At 36.6% G+C, this 16,104-nt stretch overlaps 1 protein-coding gene across 5 annotated transcripts in view; it reads left to right on the top strand.

The window, feature by feature from the left end:
* Positions 1 to 16,104, top strand: part of LOC142344764 (UBX domain-containing protein 6-like) — a 506,836-nt gene that overhangs the window by 432,276 nt on the left and 58,456 nt on the right. For all 5 annotated transcript variants that reach the window (XR_012759277.1, XM_075396680.1, XM_075396679.1 and 2 more), the window contains 2 exons: positions 2,423 to 2,510; positions 2,875 to 3,091. Coding sequence is in view for 4 of the 5 variants with exons in the window: in XM_075396680.1 (XP_075252795.1) it covers positions 2,423 to 2,510; positions 2,875 to 3,091 (305 nt within the window). In the remaining variant the exon portion in view is untranslated. The remainder of the gene's footprint in view (positions 1 to 2,422; positions 2,511 to 2,874; positions 3,092 to 16,104) is intronic.

The following is a 16,104-nucleotide window of genomic DNA, read 5'->3' as shown; positions in this document are numbered from 1 at the left end:
CAGGTTAAAACATTTTATACATTCACAATTATTTTGAAAATGAGAAAATTATTTGTCACTTCTGCATTTGGAAGCTGCTCTTCGAACTGATCTTTTCCAGTCTTTGGGCCTTTCTGTGAATTGAAAAGCTAAATCTCTCATCGATTGAGAAACTCGCCGAATGGAAAAAATATCTTTTGCAAGAAAAGGAAATATTCTTTTTTTCAGTTTGATGAAATTCTTAAATTTTCCTTATTGTTTAAATATAATCTTACTCAATTGAGGAAAAAGGCCAATTGAGGAAATAGGCTTTACAAACAGCTTTCAACGTTCCTTTACATAATGAAAACAACTAGAGGCAGAGACCAAAAACTGTCAAATTATTAAAGAGTTAGAAAATTAATCAAGAAAATTTTGAGAGAAATGGCTTTTAAGATATGCAAAACCATAACACGTCTAATTAATTTCTATAAAAAACGAGTGGGCGGTTTATACTGATGAAATACAAAAATTTACAAAATATTTCAAAATAATTCAAGAAGTTCATCTGATTTTAGTATCAATTTTACTGTTACCGATGCAAATGCCCCTAAAGTCTGCATCTATTTTTTCGAAGAAAAACGCAACAATAAAAACGCAATTGAAGGTTGACGAACATTGTGTAAATATTAGATGTCTAAAAGAAAACTTGAAGTTTTTGTGAGTTGAGGTTTGTATTTGCGTTTGTGTTTTTGTTTGCACCTGTGTGGGTGTATGTTTGGGTTTGCGTGTTTTCAGTGTGTGACAGAGAGAGACAGAGAAAAAGAGAGAGTGAGAGAAGATTTCCACCAAATGTTAGACAAATAGAGGCAAAGACTAAAAACTTGCAAAAATACTAAAAACTTCGGATTTCAATATGTCCAACGCCGAGCGTGGTGGTCTTCAAGTTTGACTGGTAGTACTTCTGGGATGTTTCCAAAAGTTAATTCTCCCCTTAATGCTCATGTAACATGAAAAAACAACGAAAAAGATTCGAGAACTTTAGAATAGTTCATTTCAGGTTTTACTGCCAATTTTTTTACTACCTACACAATTGCCTAAAGAAGTTCAAATCTGGTTTTTTTTGGAAAAAAACAGTCAAGCCATATATAAAGGGCGACGAGTTTTGAGTAATGATTAGATCCCAAAAAGAAAAAAATTAAAAAGAATTTTGGTGGTTGGTTTGTTTTTGCTTGTGCGCGCGCTTGTGGGTGTATTTATGGTTGTGTTTTTATGTGTTCTATGTGTGTAGTATTTGTGTCTTAGAGGGAGAAAGGGATAGTTAGTCTGAGAGAGTTGGTCTATTCAAATGTTAGACACAAAGAAAAAGTGTGCAGAAACTGTCAGAAGGAAAGAAAAATAGAAAAACTACCAATTATTTGCTACAAATTGCGGCCTAAAGTGTCTCCAACAGCAAAACTTTTTATTTAAATCTCGCTCAGAAGACTCCTGTGTGATTTCGAAAAATGAATCGCACTTTGTGATCATGAATTATCAAAAATGAAAAAGTTTTAAAAACTTTAAAATGTTACGTTTCAACGTTTAGTGTCAAAATTAAAGTTACCGATACAATTGCCTCAAAAAGTCCACACCTAGTTTTCTAAAAAATAAAACAGAGAAAATCTAAAGGAAGAGTATCGAACCTTGTAGCGGCCAATTGACAAAATCAAAATTCAAAAAATTTTTTTTGGTTGGCTTTGTAGTTGGTGTTTGTTTTTGTGTGCTGTGTGTGTGTGTTTAAATGATTTTTCTGTGTCCCTCAAATTGTATTACACTTATCTTTTTACAGTTTGCTCTTTTGAAAAAATACGGCATATTTTTGTGGTAAAACAGAACAAGTATTTTTCTCCAGTTCATATAAGTTGCTTTCGGATAATCCCAACAGTTTCTCTGGCAGAGTTTAAAAGTTTTTTTTACAAACTTGATAGGTATGTTGGATCATTCTGTGCTACGCACAGACTCGCGCAAGTCGTCTTGTTACCATTTAAAGTTGAAATATTTAACCATAATTCAATCTATTGCACTTTCCCTTTTATTTGTAACATATTCTATAACACGATTTTATTCAAAAAAGTAATTCACGGAACCAAAAAACGCTCTGCTATAGCTTGGATACCTTTTTGTAATAGCCACGAACGAACAGCGAGTGCTCAGCAAAACTTTCACCGTTCACTAAAAGTTAATTCGTCATGCATGACGGCCACCACTGTAGAAACAAACAAACACTTTTTGCTCTGTCATTGAATTTAAATTAAAGGTCGCTGATTGATTTAAACTATTGAGAGATACGTTATTCATTGAAGTGGGATTTAAAATGAAAATGGAATCGGACATCGGATGGATGGATTAATAAACAAATATTAGAAATATCATTGATTAGTTATGAAGTTGGTAGAGTCTTTACAGACATTCGTTTTCTTTTCAGGACAAGATTGAGCCAATGCTTGGGCATGCAGAACTGCTTGGAGCAGCTGGATTTGAATTAAATCACATTCAATCTGAAAATAGTCCAGGTTCGTAGTCCTGATTCAACTATTCGAATTCCGAAGTTCAATTTGGTTTCGAATCCTGCTAATGCGTCCTTGCTGGGGATTCCCCTCTTTCGTGTAAGCTGCATTAAATATTGCCTCGGCTGGAATTAGGACTGAAAAATGTAAAATAACTATTGCCAGTCGAAGTTATGCAAGACTAATGGAGCCTATATAATAAATAATGTAGCTCGAACGTCTGCTTATCAGTGATTTATTTTTTCGAAGTCCCAAATATTTTAACAATGGTATGAGGTATGATTGAAATTTTAGACGAAGAAATTGAGCGCGTAGTATTTATTGTTAGTCGAGGCTTATCATTAAATCTAATGGTCAGAATTTCTTCCAGGATCAACTGACAGTATATGGATAAATGCAAACCCAGACGTTGAGAGATTGACGAACCTGGTCGCTATGTTGAAGGATGGCCAAGCAATGAAACCAACGTTAGATAGGCAGGCTAAGTTGCTGCACCCAAAAGACATTCTCTCCTTTGGGCCTATCTACTATCCTGATGATTTCTACAACCTCAATAAGGAAGAGATTGCGCGCGAACATCAGATGAGGTCAGTGTGTTATATGAGCTATTCTGCAAAAATCTTCAGTGTTTGATACTCGATCGGCTCATAATAATAATAAGATATTGCTTTTCTAATTACTCGTCAATTAGCTATTTCCAGGCAAGTATGAGTCTCTTCGTGTTTAGAAGATCAAAATTCAATTAGTAAATTTCCTCGGAAATGAACTAAATTAAAATTACTACTAGCCTTTCTTAAGTTTTCTTTCTTCAGTGCTCAAAACATGGCTCGCATGCGACTAAAGATAGCTGATTTTTTAAGAATTTTTATTAGCAGCGGTTAGCTGAGCGGAGCTAACGTGTGGACTTCGGTCAATTCTTTCAAAGAATATAAAACCCAACGACCGGAAGACGAAGCGTTTTATCTCATTTAAAATGGTTTTCCAAAATACATGGGGCAAAAAATGAAAGTCAGCGCTTTGGTGTGGGAAATTTACGCAAGTTGCTACCCAAAGCTATTACTGATTGAGAAAAGAATTCATTACTAAAAACAATAGTCTTCCGATTTTTTTGCCTTTCAAAACTTTTCAGTTATGGCTTTTGAAATTCGTATTTTTTAAAATTTGCATTCAAAAACAGAAAATTTGCATTCTCAGTTCCGAAAATTTTCAATGCATTGAAGCTCAATGTATCTATGGAAATTGTTCTGCTGACTATTTAATGGTTACAGTCGGCCTCTCAAAGGCTTTTATTTTGGGGCTATTATTAGCTTTCTTTCGGATTTTTTGCTACTCGAAGACAAGAATTGGTTCTCTTGAGGGTTTTACGACTCGAAGAGGACTATTGGTATTCTCGAATGTTTTCTCGTATTGGTTTTACTGGAATAACTATTCGTTCAGAAGGCGTTTTGACCTAAGAGCGAAAGTGAGCGAAATTGTTGTGTGAACTAGTTTTTTCTGAGCCACAGAAGTTTTCCGTGCTGGGTTGAGTGAATGAATTTTGAGTGCAGATAGATAACCCGTTTCCACTTGTCCATTTGGCTAAATTTTCTTTGCTTTCTTTTTGGTTTTTGTAAAAATATTTTTTGGTTGGTGCTGCATCAATATGTACGATCTGGGATTGATATATCAGTGTTCACGAGAACCTAACAATGCGTTTCAAGCGCAAAATTGGCTCATAGTTCTCGATTTTCTAGTTGACATTTTTTAAGTATATATATATATATATATATATATATATATATACCCGGGTTGACCTACCAGCGTTGCCATAACATGACCATATTATGGTCCATAACTGCCATAAAAAATTCATGTCATGATCTTACCATGGTAACGATGTTCCCAGAAGTTGCCATCTTATGGTTTCGCTTCACCCATACAAATCAAAATCAACGCTGAACCCATAGCTGTTTTATTTATTCACAGAAAGATATGCCCCAAGCCATAAAAGCCATAAAATCTTTTTCCAAGGGTAACATTGGTACCATTTTATGGTCATGCTATGGTAAGTATGTTACCATAAAATGATCATTCTATGGTAGTATGGCCCCATCTTATGTTCATGTTATGGCATTGGTGGCATCATTTTATGGTCATGCTATGGTAATGATGCTACCATAAAATGAAAATTCTATGGGAGCTATGGCACCATCTTATGGTCATGCTGTGGTAATGATGCTACCATAAAATGAAAATTCTATGGGAGCGATGGCACCATCTTATGTTAGTGTTATGGCAACGATGCTACCATTTTATGATCATTCTATGGTGACAATATCACCATAAAATGAACACTCTATGGCATCATTGCTACCGTCTTATTTTCTGGTTATGCCGACGGTGGTACCACTTTATGGTCACGCTATGATAATCAGTAGTACAAAAAATCCGTTCTATAGTGCTGCTGGTACCATCTTATGATCTTGTCATGGCAATGATGGTACCATTTTATGGTTACTATGGGCACAATTTAACTGCCAGTTTGTGGAATCCACATTAACGCTCCCTGCAGATTTGTTCAAATTCTTTTTGCGCGTACACCGGTAAATGAAAAGTGACTTGAATCAAAAGTTGTCTGTGGTTCAGCTAATATACACATTTGACTGCTCATCTTTCCAAATAATGCGAGTTTATTCTAATTTACTGGGCCTTTTTCACCCATTAGGGTCAACAAACAAACAAAGACAATTTACTCGAAAGAAAAGTTAAATTTAATTTTTGTAGAAGACAAAGAACAACTACGCTTGAATAGAGGTTACTTCAGACTAATCATGCTCAAAAACATTAAGTATTGGCACAACAAACAATTGGTTCTCTATCTGTATCTTTATTAATTTCTGAAGAATGTTTGAAGTTTCAACATTGATCAATTCTGCTTTTGAAAACACTTTAAAGAAAGAATAAACGTTGGCAGTAACAGCAGAAGGCTTGAAGGATTCGATAGTTTCAAAAGGCTCCACAGTAGCAGATAGTTTTGAGTTTTTGATTCCGAAGGTTTTGATTATACCCATGACGTTTTCCCCCGCGACATTGAAAACTGCCAGAGAGTTTGCCTCATTTGCTGAATCGGCTTGGAAGTACTGGCCATTAATTCGCAGTTTGAAATTTGGACTGTTATGAGCGCTCGTTTCTTTATCCGGTTGAGTGCTACGCTCACCCCTCAGAGCTAAACAAAAAGTCTCCAAAGCATCTCCTTGCGGTTTCTTCCGTCGCTGCTCTTTATTTCGTTGATATCGTTCCACAAGAAGTCGCAAATGATTAACTGTTCCCGTGAACTTTGTTTTCAACAAATAATTGGCAGACTCAAACATCATTGCCGAAGTGCACCACAAGGGACCAAACTGTTCCACTTGCCACGAAAGGTGGTTCAGAGAGTGCACATTTGCCGAAAAGACTTGTTGGCCATCGGCGGCTTCAGTTTTCTTTAAGAAAAACTGAATGAGAGCTTCAGTTACAAAACTCCTGGAACACAAAAGTTGTGTTGTGATGAATCCCAGAAGATAGAAGCGATTGTAAAGATCCTGACAAACTTGATGGCGAAGAACAACGGGTCCAACATAAAGGAGCCAAACTTTGACCTCATTAGCTTTAAAGTAGTCAAGCTCTGATAGAGGCCTTGCTTTCCTCTTGAAATCGTTTGGAAGCTTTATTTGACCGACTAGCATGTTCACTGCCGCAACATTGTGCCCCAATTTCTTCCTTATAACAAAAAGAAGAGTCCGTCCAACTCCCAAGAGAACTTGGTGCATGTAATCAATTGGGGCAGTTAAAGGAAGTTCAGGAACAACTTCAAAGATTTTTGCAGGTCCTTTAACACCTCGAAATGAGTTGAAATTTCTTTCGTGAAGGATACCCAGCAAAGCAAAATGATTTTCCGGAGTTCTCATCGACCAGTTTATTTTCGGGTAGTACAATTTTTGTCCTGATTGACACGATTCGCACTTAGCTAGGCAAAGCGAGCAGCCGTAATACGCATTAAACTGATTCATGTTTAGTATTGCAGCTTTAGCTGGGAGATCTGCTACTAGAAGACTTGGTAGAAAAATAATTTTCCAAGTTTGTTTTTGAAACATTATTCGTTTCTCAGTTGAAAGTTCCTCCTTCATGCCCTGAAAAACACAAAGTTTGACGTCTAGAGAGTTTATTTAAAAAAATTAAAATCAGTTCCATAAACCAACACTTACCTCAAAAAAATTATCCCAATCAGGTTTTCCAGAACCAAACCTTAGTTTCGCCAGAACAGTATTTTGGTACATACAACGAGCGACAGGAGGAAGGTTTGCAATAGCAAGCCAAAGTGGCCACAAAGACTGTTTATTCGACTTGATTACTCTGACACCATCAGAGTTTAAAATCAGGAAAATTTTAATAAGGCCATATTTAGGCTCAAATGTCGCAGGAATCTTCAAGTCATTATCATGCTTCCGCGTACGAGAGTACGATAAAATTTCAGGCAAGTTTTCTTCTACTATTGAGGTTAGCTCCTTCACGAAGTCTAAAGTCCAACACATGCCAGATCCGCAAGGTCTTTTACAGATGTTCTCTTGTTTCCGAGATTGCGCTTTCTTTTTTGATTGACTTATAGCTGGGGAATCTTTTTTCGGGACAAGCGGCCCTTAGCAGTTTGATCCATTTGTTCGCTTCAGCATCTGATGTCCCAGAACGAGAAATAATTTCGTTCACACACAGTGAAAAATTTAACCGAAAGTTTTCATCCTGGGGGTTTTTTGGCTCTTTATCGCTCTCCTCTTCTGAAGAGCTGCCATTATAAGAGGAATCTCCTTTTTCGAATGTTGTATTTATACTACTTAAGTCACATTCAGGCAAACAAAAGTGCTCTTGCGGTGAGGAAATAAAGTTTTCTGCGCTTGAAGAACTTTCCTCGGACATTGGTTCAGAATCGGAAACATTCTTTGTGGAAAGACAGGATTCATTAGAGTCATTTGATTTACTTCTATCGCTTGCTTCAGGAAAATTTCTCATTTCGATTGTTCGCGGTATTTTTCTCTGTCTTCGTTTCGAAATGAAAAAACGTCGTCTGCGCTGGAAAACATACGATTTCCAAGAATTGTGTAAAATAATTCTTTTATTTGGTTCGAGACACTGCTGTTTCTTGTCCTCAATCTGGCGGTGCAAGTCAACATGTGGGCAAAGACAATCTCTATTTCCTTCACCAAAAAAATCATTTGACGAATAGAAGACAGTTATTTCGTCTCCAGTGGTGATGTCCTTCAATATTTCAAGTTTTATACATTTTCGGGCACCAACTTCAGAAACAACGTATCGACAATTTGGGCGACATGAGTGATTTGCAAATCGCGTTGTTCCTACCATTATTCGATCTTTTTTGCAAACTTCAGTTGCCCGAAACATTAAAATCTCTTTCAAATCTTTAACACTGCTCTCTGGAATTTTCTCAATATAACCAAGAACAGACGTTAAGAAAGTCGACTTGCCACTTTTTTTCATTATTTCTTGTTGACCTCGATAAAAAAGACCAAAACCACCATATTGATCTGGCTCAAACGAAAAGCCGTTATTGACCGCAGACTGGTAGCAATCTGTCAGTAGCTTTTTATATTGTTTCAGTTTTGGATCCAGGCTGCGCATTTCTTTGTACTCGAGATCACTCAGCGCTTCAACCATTGGCATGACAGATAAAGCCGTAGTTGATATCATTTTTCGGGTAACACAGACATCGGCATGAGCTATTTCAAAACAGTTCAACATGACTGTCTAAAAATAATTGCCATTATGTAAAGGTTACTGGAATAGTTTGTCGATTTTTTGTCTGGAGATTTCGAAATATTTAAGACATACAAAACAAAAATTTACTTGCGAAGCCTATTTGACACGAAAAAACAATATTTTTGACCAACTTTGTAATTCAGAAACTGGCTTACTTTAATGTGAAGACAACAAAGAATGATGAAATCAATTTTTAAACTGAAAACAACTGTACACACAAAGCGTCGGAAAAGCACAACTTATTTTGAAAAATACAGTTAAATCGCAACAATTTTGAACGCAAATCTCATTGGAAGAGCGCCTGGTGTACTATGAGTATCGGGAAATAAGCATACAAATTTCAATTCAGCAAGTAAAGTTGGAATGCAATGAGAGTGGCTGAAGTTGACGTAGCAAGGTCAATCGGTCGTTACTGCGGAGCTCGATTGTGGTTTCCGAAACTTGAATTCGATTCCCATCTGATTAGCTGCGCGACGAGCCTCGTGATACGCAAACCCTGGCATTTTTGGATACTTCTTCTTTACAATCCCTAAAACACAACAAAACGAACTAATTTAAAGAATAATTACATAAGATAACAGAGGGATACAAAAAGTCTCACGATAACTTTTGTAGATTTTAATTTTCTGTAAAACGGTAACAAAAAAGACAAAAATCAATTACTTTCAAAAATTTTCCGTTGGTCCTCTGGAACTGCATTTCTTGTATCCTTACGGTTACGAACAGGTCCAATCATGTGTGTTTTCAGCAGGGAAAACTCTTTTTCTCCGAACATCTTCATTCCTAACTTTCGGCCGAATTTTGAAGGCTCCGGTCCTGCGTATAGGGACATAAGGTTTTCCCCCTTCCACAGAATTGGTTCTGCATCATCGATGTTTTCAAGATTTTCGTTTTCACCTGTTAGCAAAACGTGCAAAACAGACAAAAACTTCATTATTTGCTCTCTCTTCATTCCGTAGTTTCTTCATTTCTGAGCGATGAAACTCCAGACTTTCGTTGACCGAATTCATAAGAGCGTTAATGGTAGGACAGTCATTTAGTGGAGTAGATGTTGCGACAGCTTCCGCGTCTTCAGGTACAATGGTCTCATCGTAACCAGCAGTAGACTCCTCAGAATCGGTGGATAGCAGCTTTTTCCTGTTTTTCCGACTGAAAACCAAGACGTCGTCTTCGTCTGACTCGTTGAATTCGTCAGAATCCTGCAATTCATTGTTTGAAAGCATGTTTGATCTGAAGTGTCAGAAGAATAACATAACTAAAACGACGTTAAGAACCTCCTATTCTTGGTTTTCTTTATAATTTGAAAATAACAGAACTCGAAGTTTTCAATTGAAACAATCAATACAGTGCAAAGTTTTTTAACAATCAAAATTTCTCATCTTGAAATTTAAAAAAAAATGCAAATGAACAGGTTTTGATAGAAAACTGAGTGATTCCTCAATAACAGATGCTTGCTGTCTGAAATGATTTGTCGAACTACTTTGACATCTTGCTTGAAGCCGCTTTTTCCAGAAGCATCTTTTGCTTCATTTCAGCCCCGTACTGGTTCGCTCCTTTGATAGCAAGAGCCACAGCTTCTCCAGGCCTATTTGGAAACATTCGCTTGACACAATCTAAGAAAACAACGGTCTAAGAAAACATTATTGATTGGCATGGAACTTTGAAAATATAAAAAATGCAGGACCAAAACTTTCAAAACATTGAGAACACTAACTCTTGAAGAGCTCCTCTTTTGACGCGTCACAGTCTACTCGAGATGTCACTTGGTTTTTTTTGCGCCCCAGTCGCTGTGAAATCAACTCACACATCGTGCCACTTCCGAACAACTCTGCGGCCAACAATCTTCCAAAGGGTGACGGACCATCGCCAGCGTACAGTGTCATCAAATTAGTCTCCCCATGCATCAATGGCTCCAGTTCTTGAACGTTTGCCAGCTCAAATTCTTCTCGCTGTTTCTTGTTTGGAACATCTTTTTCTTTAACCATCTCCAGCATTCTTTTCCGAAGTTTGCTGTTCTCTTTCAACAGCTTCCTCGTATTCGACTCATGAAGTTTGGTGAGTTCTTTAAACTTTTCGCCAAAGAACTTCAAAAGTTCTTTGTTTTGACAGCAATCATGAGCCAGTCCCTAATTAATTGTTCAAAACAAAAAATCCACAAGCATTTTACTCGATTTTAGCTAGTTTATAAGCTAGCTACTAAATTAACGCAGAATGATTTTCTCTCTATTATTTGCCGAAACAATGACCGAAACAATGACCGAAACAATTATTTGCCGAAACAATGACCGAAACAATTTGCCGAAACAATGACAAGTATATCTGTTTTGGGCAAAACCGCAAAGACGTTAATATTTATGAACTCACGGATTCCTTTGACGATGAAGGTAAAAATTATTTGGCGTCCTATGGTTACTCTCTCCAAGTGCAACTACAGGCCGAGTTTCCGAATCTAAGAGAGCCAATGGTTTGATTTGCGATCCATTGTTTTCAATGTTGCCTTCCTCTGCTATTGGTGGGTTCTCCTGGTCGTCCAATATCAGAGAACAGTTTTCGTTTATTCTAAAGAAAACGTGCATACTCAATAATTTGAACTGATGAAAATTTAGTCTTATTCTATATCAAGAAAATATGCGTTTATGGCACTTACGGCAAATTACTCATCTCGTGAAGAGGCTGATCTTGATTATTTCTTCTTTTGTCAGCCACTAGCTTGCTAGTTTGTTTCTCATACTTTCCTTTGACCATCGCCACAAAAGTCCCCTTAAATGTCCCATAATCCGATGTTTTGAAAGTCAAAACTTTGCCTTTTTGAAGATTTAACTTTTCTATTAAAGTCAGCCCTGGCCAATTGCAGTCATTAGATACGAGCGTGAATGGTCGCTCATCATCATTCGACATGAAAAACCATTTTAGTTTGGCCGCCTTCCTTTCCAATTTTGGGTCAGCTACTTCTGGCTGACTTAGCTTGAGACCTTTTGTTACTCGAGGTTGAGAACATCTAGCGTTAACACCAAGTTGCTGAGTATTCATTTTTGATCTGGAAGCAGAAATACATTAACAAGTTAGCACTCATTTTTTATCAGGGAAAATTTTTTATAGACATTTCAGATGAGCGAAAGACAGTTCAGAGGCATCGTGACGTTCTATAAGAAATAAAATAAAACCGAACCAATTAAGAGGCTCACAACATTCCAAGTGATATATCTAGAATAAGTGATAGTTTACAAAGTCTCAAATTTCAGTTTCTTGAAGGTCGGAAATCACCAAAGCTAAGGAACTTCTTGTGGCTCGAGGTGCAGTGCAGCTGCTATGGAGTGCCATTAGTTTTGTCTTCTCATCGTCTGAAGTCAAACACTTCTTGGCAATGAAGTTGATAAGAACACCGAGGCTGTAAATATCAGAACAAGTTCCTGTTTTCGCTTGCTTTTCGTTACGCAACTCAAACTCAACCTGTTTGTATCAAGCATTGTAATTTTTTCTTTCTTCGGGGTCTAAGTTGAAAGTTATTGGATTTTCGATTAAGGTGGCTTTTCCGAAATCAATTATCTTACAAGTTTCCGTTGAAGCCATAACATTTCCAGAATGTATGTCCAAATGCAAAACACCCCTTGAGTGTATGAAGCACAAAGCCTGACACAGTTCTGTCACCCTGTTTAGCCAATCATTTGAAAGTTGTTGTAACGCATGTTGTCGTATTGAGTGGCCGTAAAATCGATCACAAACAAGACCGTTCATTTTAACGCTGTATCCGTAAGGGAACGGCAAAAACTTTTGTCTGGCACCAAACGGCTCATCAATAAGTTTTTTAAGGATTCGGCATTCCAGAACAAGATCTTCATGACCTCCTGTTTTGGCACATTTGATAACACACTGAATTTTGCCACCAAAGCCGAAACTGCAGGCAAAAACTTCTCCGAAACAACCAGAGCCCAAGCACCTTTCGGTTCTCATTTTAAAATTGCTGGCATCAAAATTGTTCAAGGGCGGAAGTAAATTTGTTACAAGTTTTCGCTGCAGTCGTCCATCGTGATTTTCCTTCTTTTCTGAGTTAGCGACTGGAAAGAATCGTTGTGACTTTACTCGATTTTGCATTACCTGTAAAAACGTAAGATTGAAAACAAAAACCTCAGATCAAATTGTTGAACTCAGATCAAACGAGCTGTTTTTCAAAAAATATACGGTATGGATTGTTTTTTAGAAAACTTTTAAAATTATAAAGGAAAATTTAAGAATTCTGCTGCAGCAGACCTAAATGTGAACTACGGCAAAAATTTTTACTCGATTTACTGAATTTGTTTGCTTTCCGAAACGCTGGTAGCGCAGGAGTTCTGCTTTGGCAGCACGCAGACTCTGCTCTTTTGCAACCAAATCACACGCCAAGATTTCTTTGTCTCGTTTCAGAAAACCTAGCTGTTGCTCCTTGTATTTCTGTTTCCGCTTTGTAATTGCTGCACTACTTCTTTTGCCGCGCTTTTTTGGTACTGGCGTGCTCACTTTTGCGACCTACTTTTCTGTGTTCTCCATTAAAACCTATAGAAAAGCAGAAAGTAAAGAAAAAACTAGAATATTTCACTTCACTAGGATCTAGAGAAAAAGAGAAGAATTCCGATAGAAGACTTTTTAAATAATCGCAACTTTCATCACAATCTTCAAATTCCGGAGGAAATTTTAAATAAATCAGAATTTAAATGGTTGTTACAACCTATAGCAAAGCAGAAAGTAAAGAAAAACTAAAATATCTCATTGCACTAAGATCTCGAGAAAAAGAGAAGAATTCCGGTAGAAGACTTTTATTTAAATAATCGCAACTTTTATCGCAATATTCCAATTCCGGTTGCAATTTGATGTAAATAACACATCGAAGCCTAGATAAGTGCCCACCAGCAGATCATTCAGCCGCACAAATACAATTTTTTACGTAATCAATGAGACTTTGAATGTTATGGGTATGCGCCAGACCGAAGACCTGATTGGGCCAGACCGAAGAATGGTCGACCAGACCAAAGGAACGCCCGGAAAACTCGTCCTCACACAAAGTACGTCCCCAACATGAGGTGCACAAAAGCCCAGCGGGGTGGAAACCGACTAACCGGCGTCTCAATGGGTCAGGGAGGGGAGGTGCACCTCACCTTAGTATAATAGTATCGAGAAAAAGAAGACTTTTAGAGAAGGCTTATTTTTACTGATAAAGAGAAGTTTCAAGTTTTCCCGAAAGTGACCATTTTGGTCATATCTGGACTCATATAAGACTGAATACAGATGGCGCAAACTGATGAACTACAAAGAACTAAGAAAAAACAGACATATCTTATATCACCTACATCTCGAGAAATAGAAGACTTTTTTTACTGACAAAGAGATGTTTCAAGTTTTCGGGAAAGTGACCATTTTGGTCATATCTAGACTCAAATAAGACTGAATACAGATGGTACAAACTGGTGAACTACAAAGAACTAAGAAAAAACAGACAAATCTTATATCACCTACATCTCTTGAAATAGAAGACTTTTAGAGAAGACTTTTTTTACTGACAAAGAGAAGTTTCAAGTATTCCGGAAAGTGACCATTTTGGCCATATCTATACTCAAATAAGACTGAATACTTGTTTGGTTTGATTTGGACAACGCCTTGACCCGATCAAAAATACTATATTTCAAAATTAATTATTTGAATTAATAGCAAATTTCCGTATGAAATACTAACTTTTTTTCTAGGCAAGCTATGACAAAAACTCTTTTTATTTTAGGCTCTAGGTACACATGGGATACTCCATATCAAGTTTGGTTTGATTTGGACAACGCCTTGACCCGATCAAAAATACTATATTTCAAAATTAATTATTTTAATTAATAGCAAATTTCCGTATGAAATACTAACTTTTTTCCTAGGCAAGCTACGACAAAAATTCTTTTTATTTTACATTCTAGGTACACATGGGATACTCCATGCCAAGTTTGGTTTGATTCGGACAACTCCTTGACCCGATGAAAAAGACCTATTTTTAAAATTTGCTAAACGCGAAATTCGCAAAATTGCAAAATTCCGTATGAAAAACTAACTTTTTTTAGAGGCAAGCTATTGCCAAAATTCTTTTTATTTTAGGCTCTAGGTACACATGGGATACTCCATACCAAGTTTGGTTTGATTTGGACAACGCCTTGACCCGATCAAAAATACTATATTTCAAAATTAATCATTTGAATTAATAGCAAATTTCCGTATGAAATACTAACTTTTTTCCTAGGCAAGCTATGACAAAAACTCTTTTTATTTTAGGCTCTAGGTACACATGGAATACTCCATACCAAGTTTGTTTTGATTTGGACAACGCCTTGACCCGATCAAAAATACTATATTTCAAAATTAATTATTCGAATTAATAGCAAATTTCCGTATGAAATACTAACTTTTTTCCTAGGCCAGCTATGACAAAAATTCTTTTTGTTTTACATTCTAGATACACATGGGATACTCCATGCCAAGTTTGGTTTGATTCGGACAACTCCTTGACCCGATGAAAAAGACCTATTTTTAAAATTCGCTAATTGCGAAATTCGCAAAATTCCGTATGAAAAACTAACTTTTTTAGAGGCAAGCTATAGCCAAAATTCTTTTTATTTTAGGCTCTAGGTACACATGGGATACTCCATACCAAGTTTGGTTTGATTTGGACAACGCCTTGACCCGATCAAAAATACTGTATTTCAAAATTAATTATTTGAATTAATAGCAAATTTCCGTATGAAATACTAACTTTTTTCCTAGGCAAGCTATGACGAAAAGTGACCACTTTGGCCATATCTATACTCAAATAGGACTGAAAACAGATGGTACAAACTGAGCAAATACTAAGAAGTAAGAAAAACCAGTCATATCTTATATCACCTACATCTCAAGAAATAGAAGACTTTTAGAGATGACTTTTTGTTACTGACAAAGAGAAGTTCCAAGTTTTCCGGAAAGTGACCATTTTGGTCATATCTAGACAAATAAGAATGAATACAGATGGTACAAAATGATGAACTACAACTTTTTTCCTAGGCCAGCTATGACAAAAATTCTTTTTGTTTTACATTGTAGATACAAATGGGATACTCCATGCCAAGTTTGGTTTGATTTGGACAACGCCTTGACCCGATCAAAAATACTATATTTCAAAATTAATTATTTGAATTAATAGCAAATTTCCGTATGAAATACTAACTTTTTTCCTAGGCAAGCTATGACGAAAAGTGACCACTTTGGCCATATCTATACTCAAATAGGACTGAAAACAGATGGTACAAACTGAGCAAATACTAAGAAGTAAGAAAAACCAGTCATATCTTATATCACCTACATCTCAAGAAATAGAAGACTTTTAGAGAAGACTTTTTGTTACTGACAAAGAGAAGTTCCAAGTTTTCCGGAAAGTGACCATTTTGGTCATATCTAGACAAATAAGAATGAATACAGATGGTACAAAATGATGAACTACAACTTTTTTCCTAGGCCAGCTATGACAAAAATTCTTTTTGTTTTACATTGTAGATACAAATGGGATACTCCATGCCAAGTTTGGTTTGATTCGGACAACTCCTTGACCCGATGAAAAAGACCTATTTTTAAAATTCGCTAATCGCGAAATTCGCAAAATTCCGTATGAAAAACTAACTTTTTTAGAGGCAAGCTATAGCCAAAATTCTTTTTAATTTAGGCTCTAGGTACACATGGCATACTCCATACCAAGTTTGGTTTGATTTGGACAACGCCTTGACCCGATCAAAAATACTATATTTCAAAATTAATTATTTGAATTAATAGCAAATTTCCG

This window comes from Convolutriloba macropyga, chromosome 8 (genome assembly GCF_964194025.1).
Source record: "Convolutriloba macropyga chromosome 8, txConMacr16.3, whole genome shotgun sequence".
In the NCBI taxonomy this organism is placed as follows: domain Eukaryota; kingdom Metazoa; phylum Xenacoelomorpha; order Acoela; family Convolutidae; genus Convolutriloba; species Convolutriloba macropyga.
This window is presented reverse-complemented; position numbering and strand designations above follow the sequence as displayed.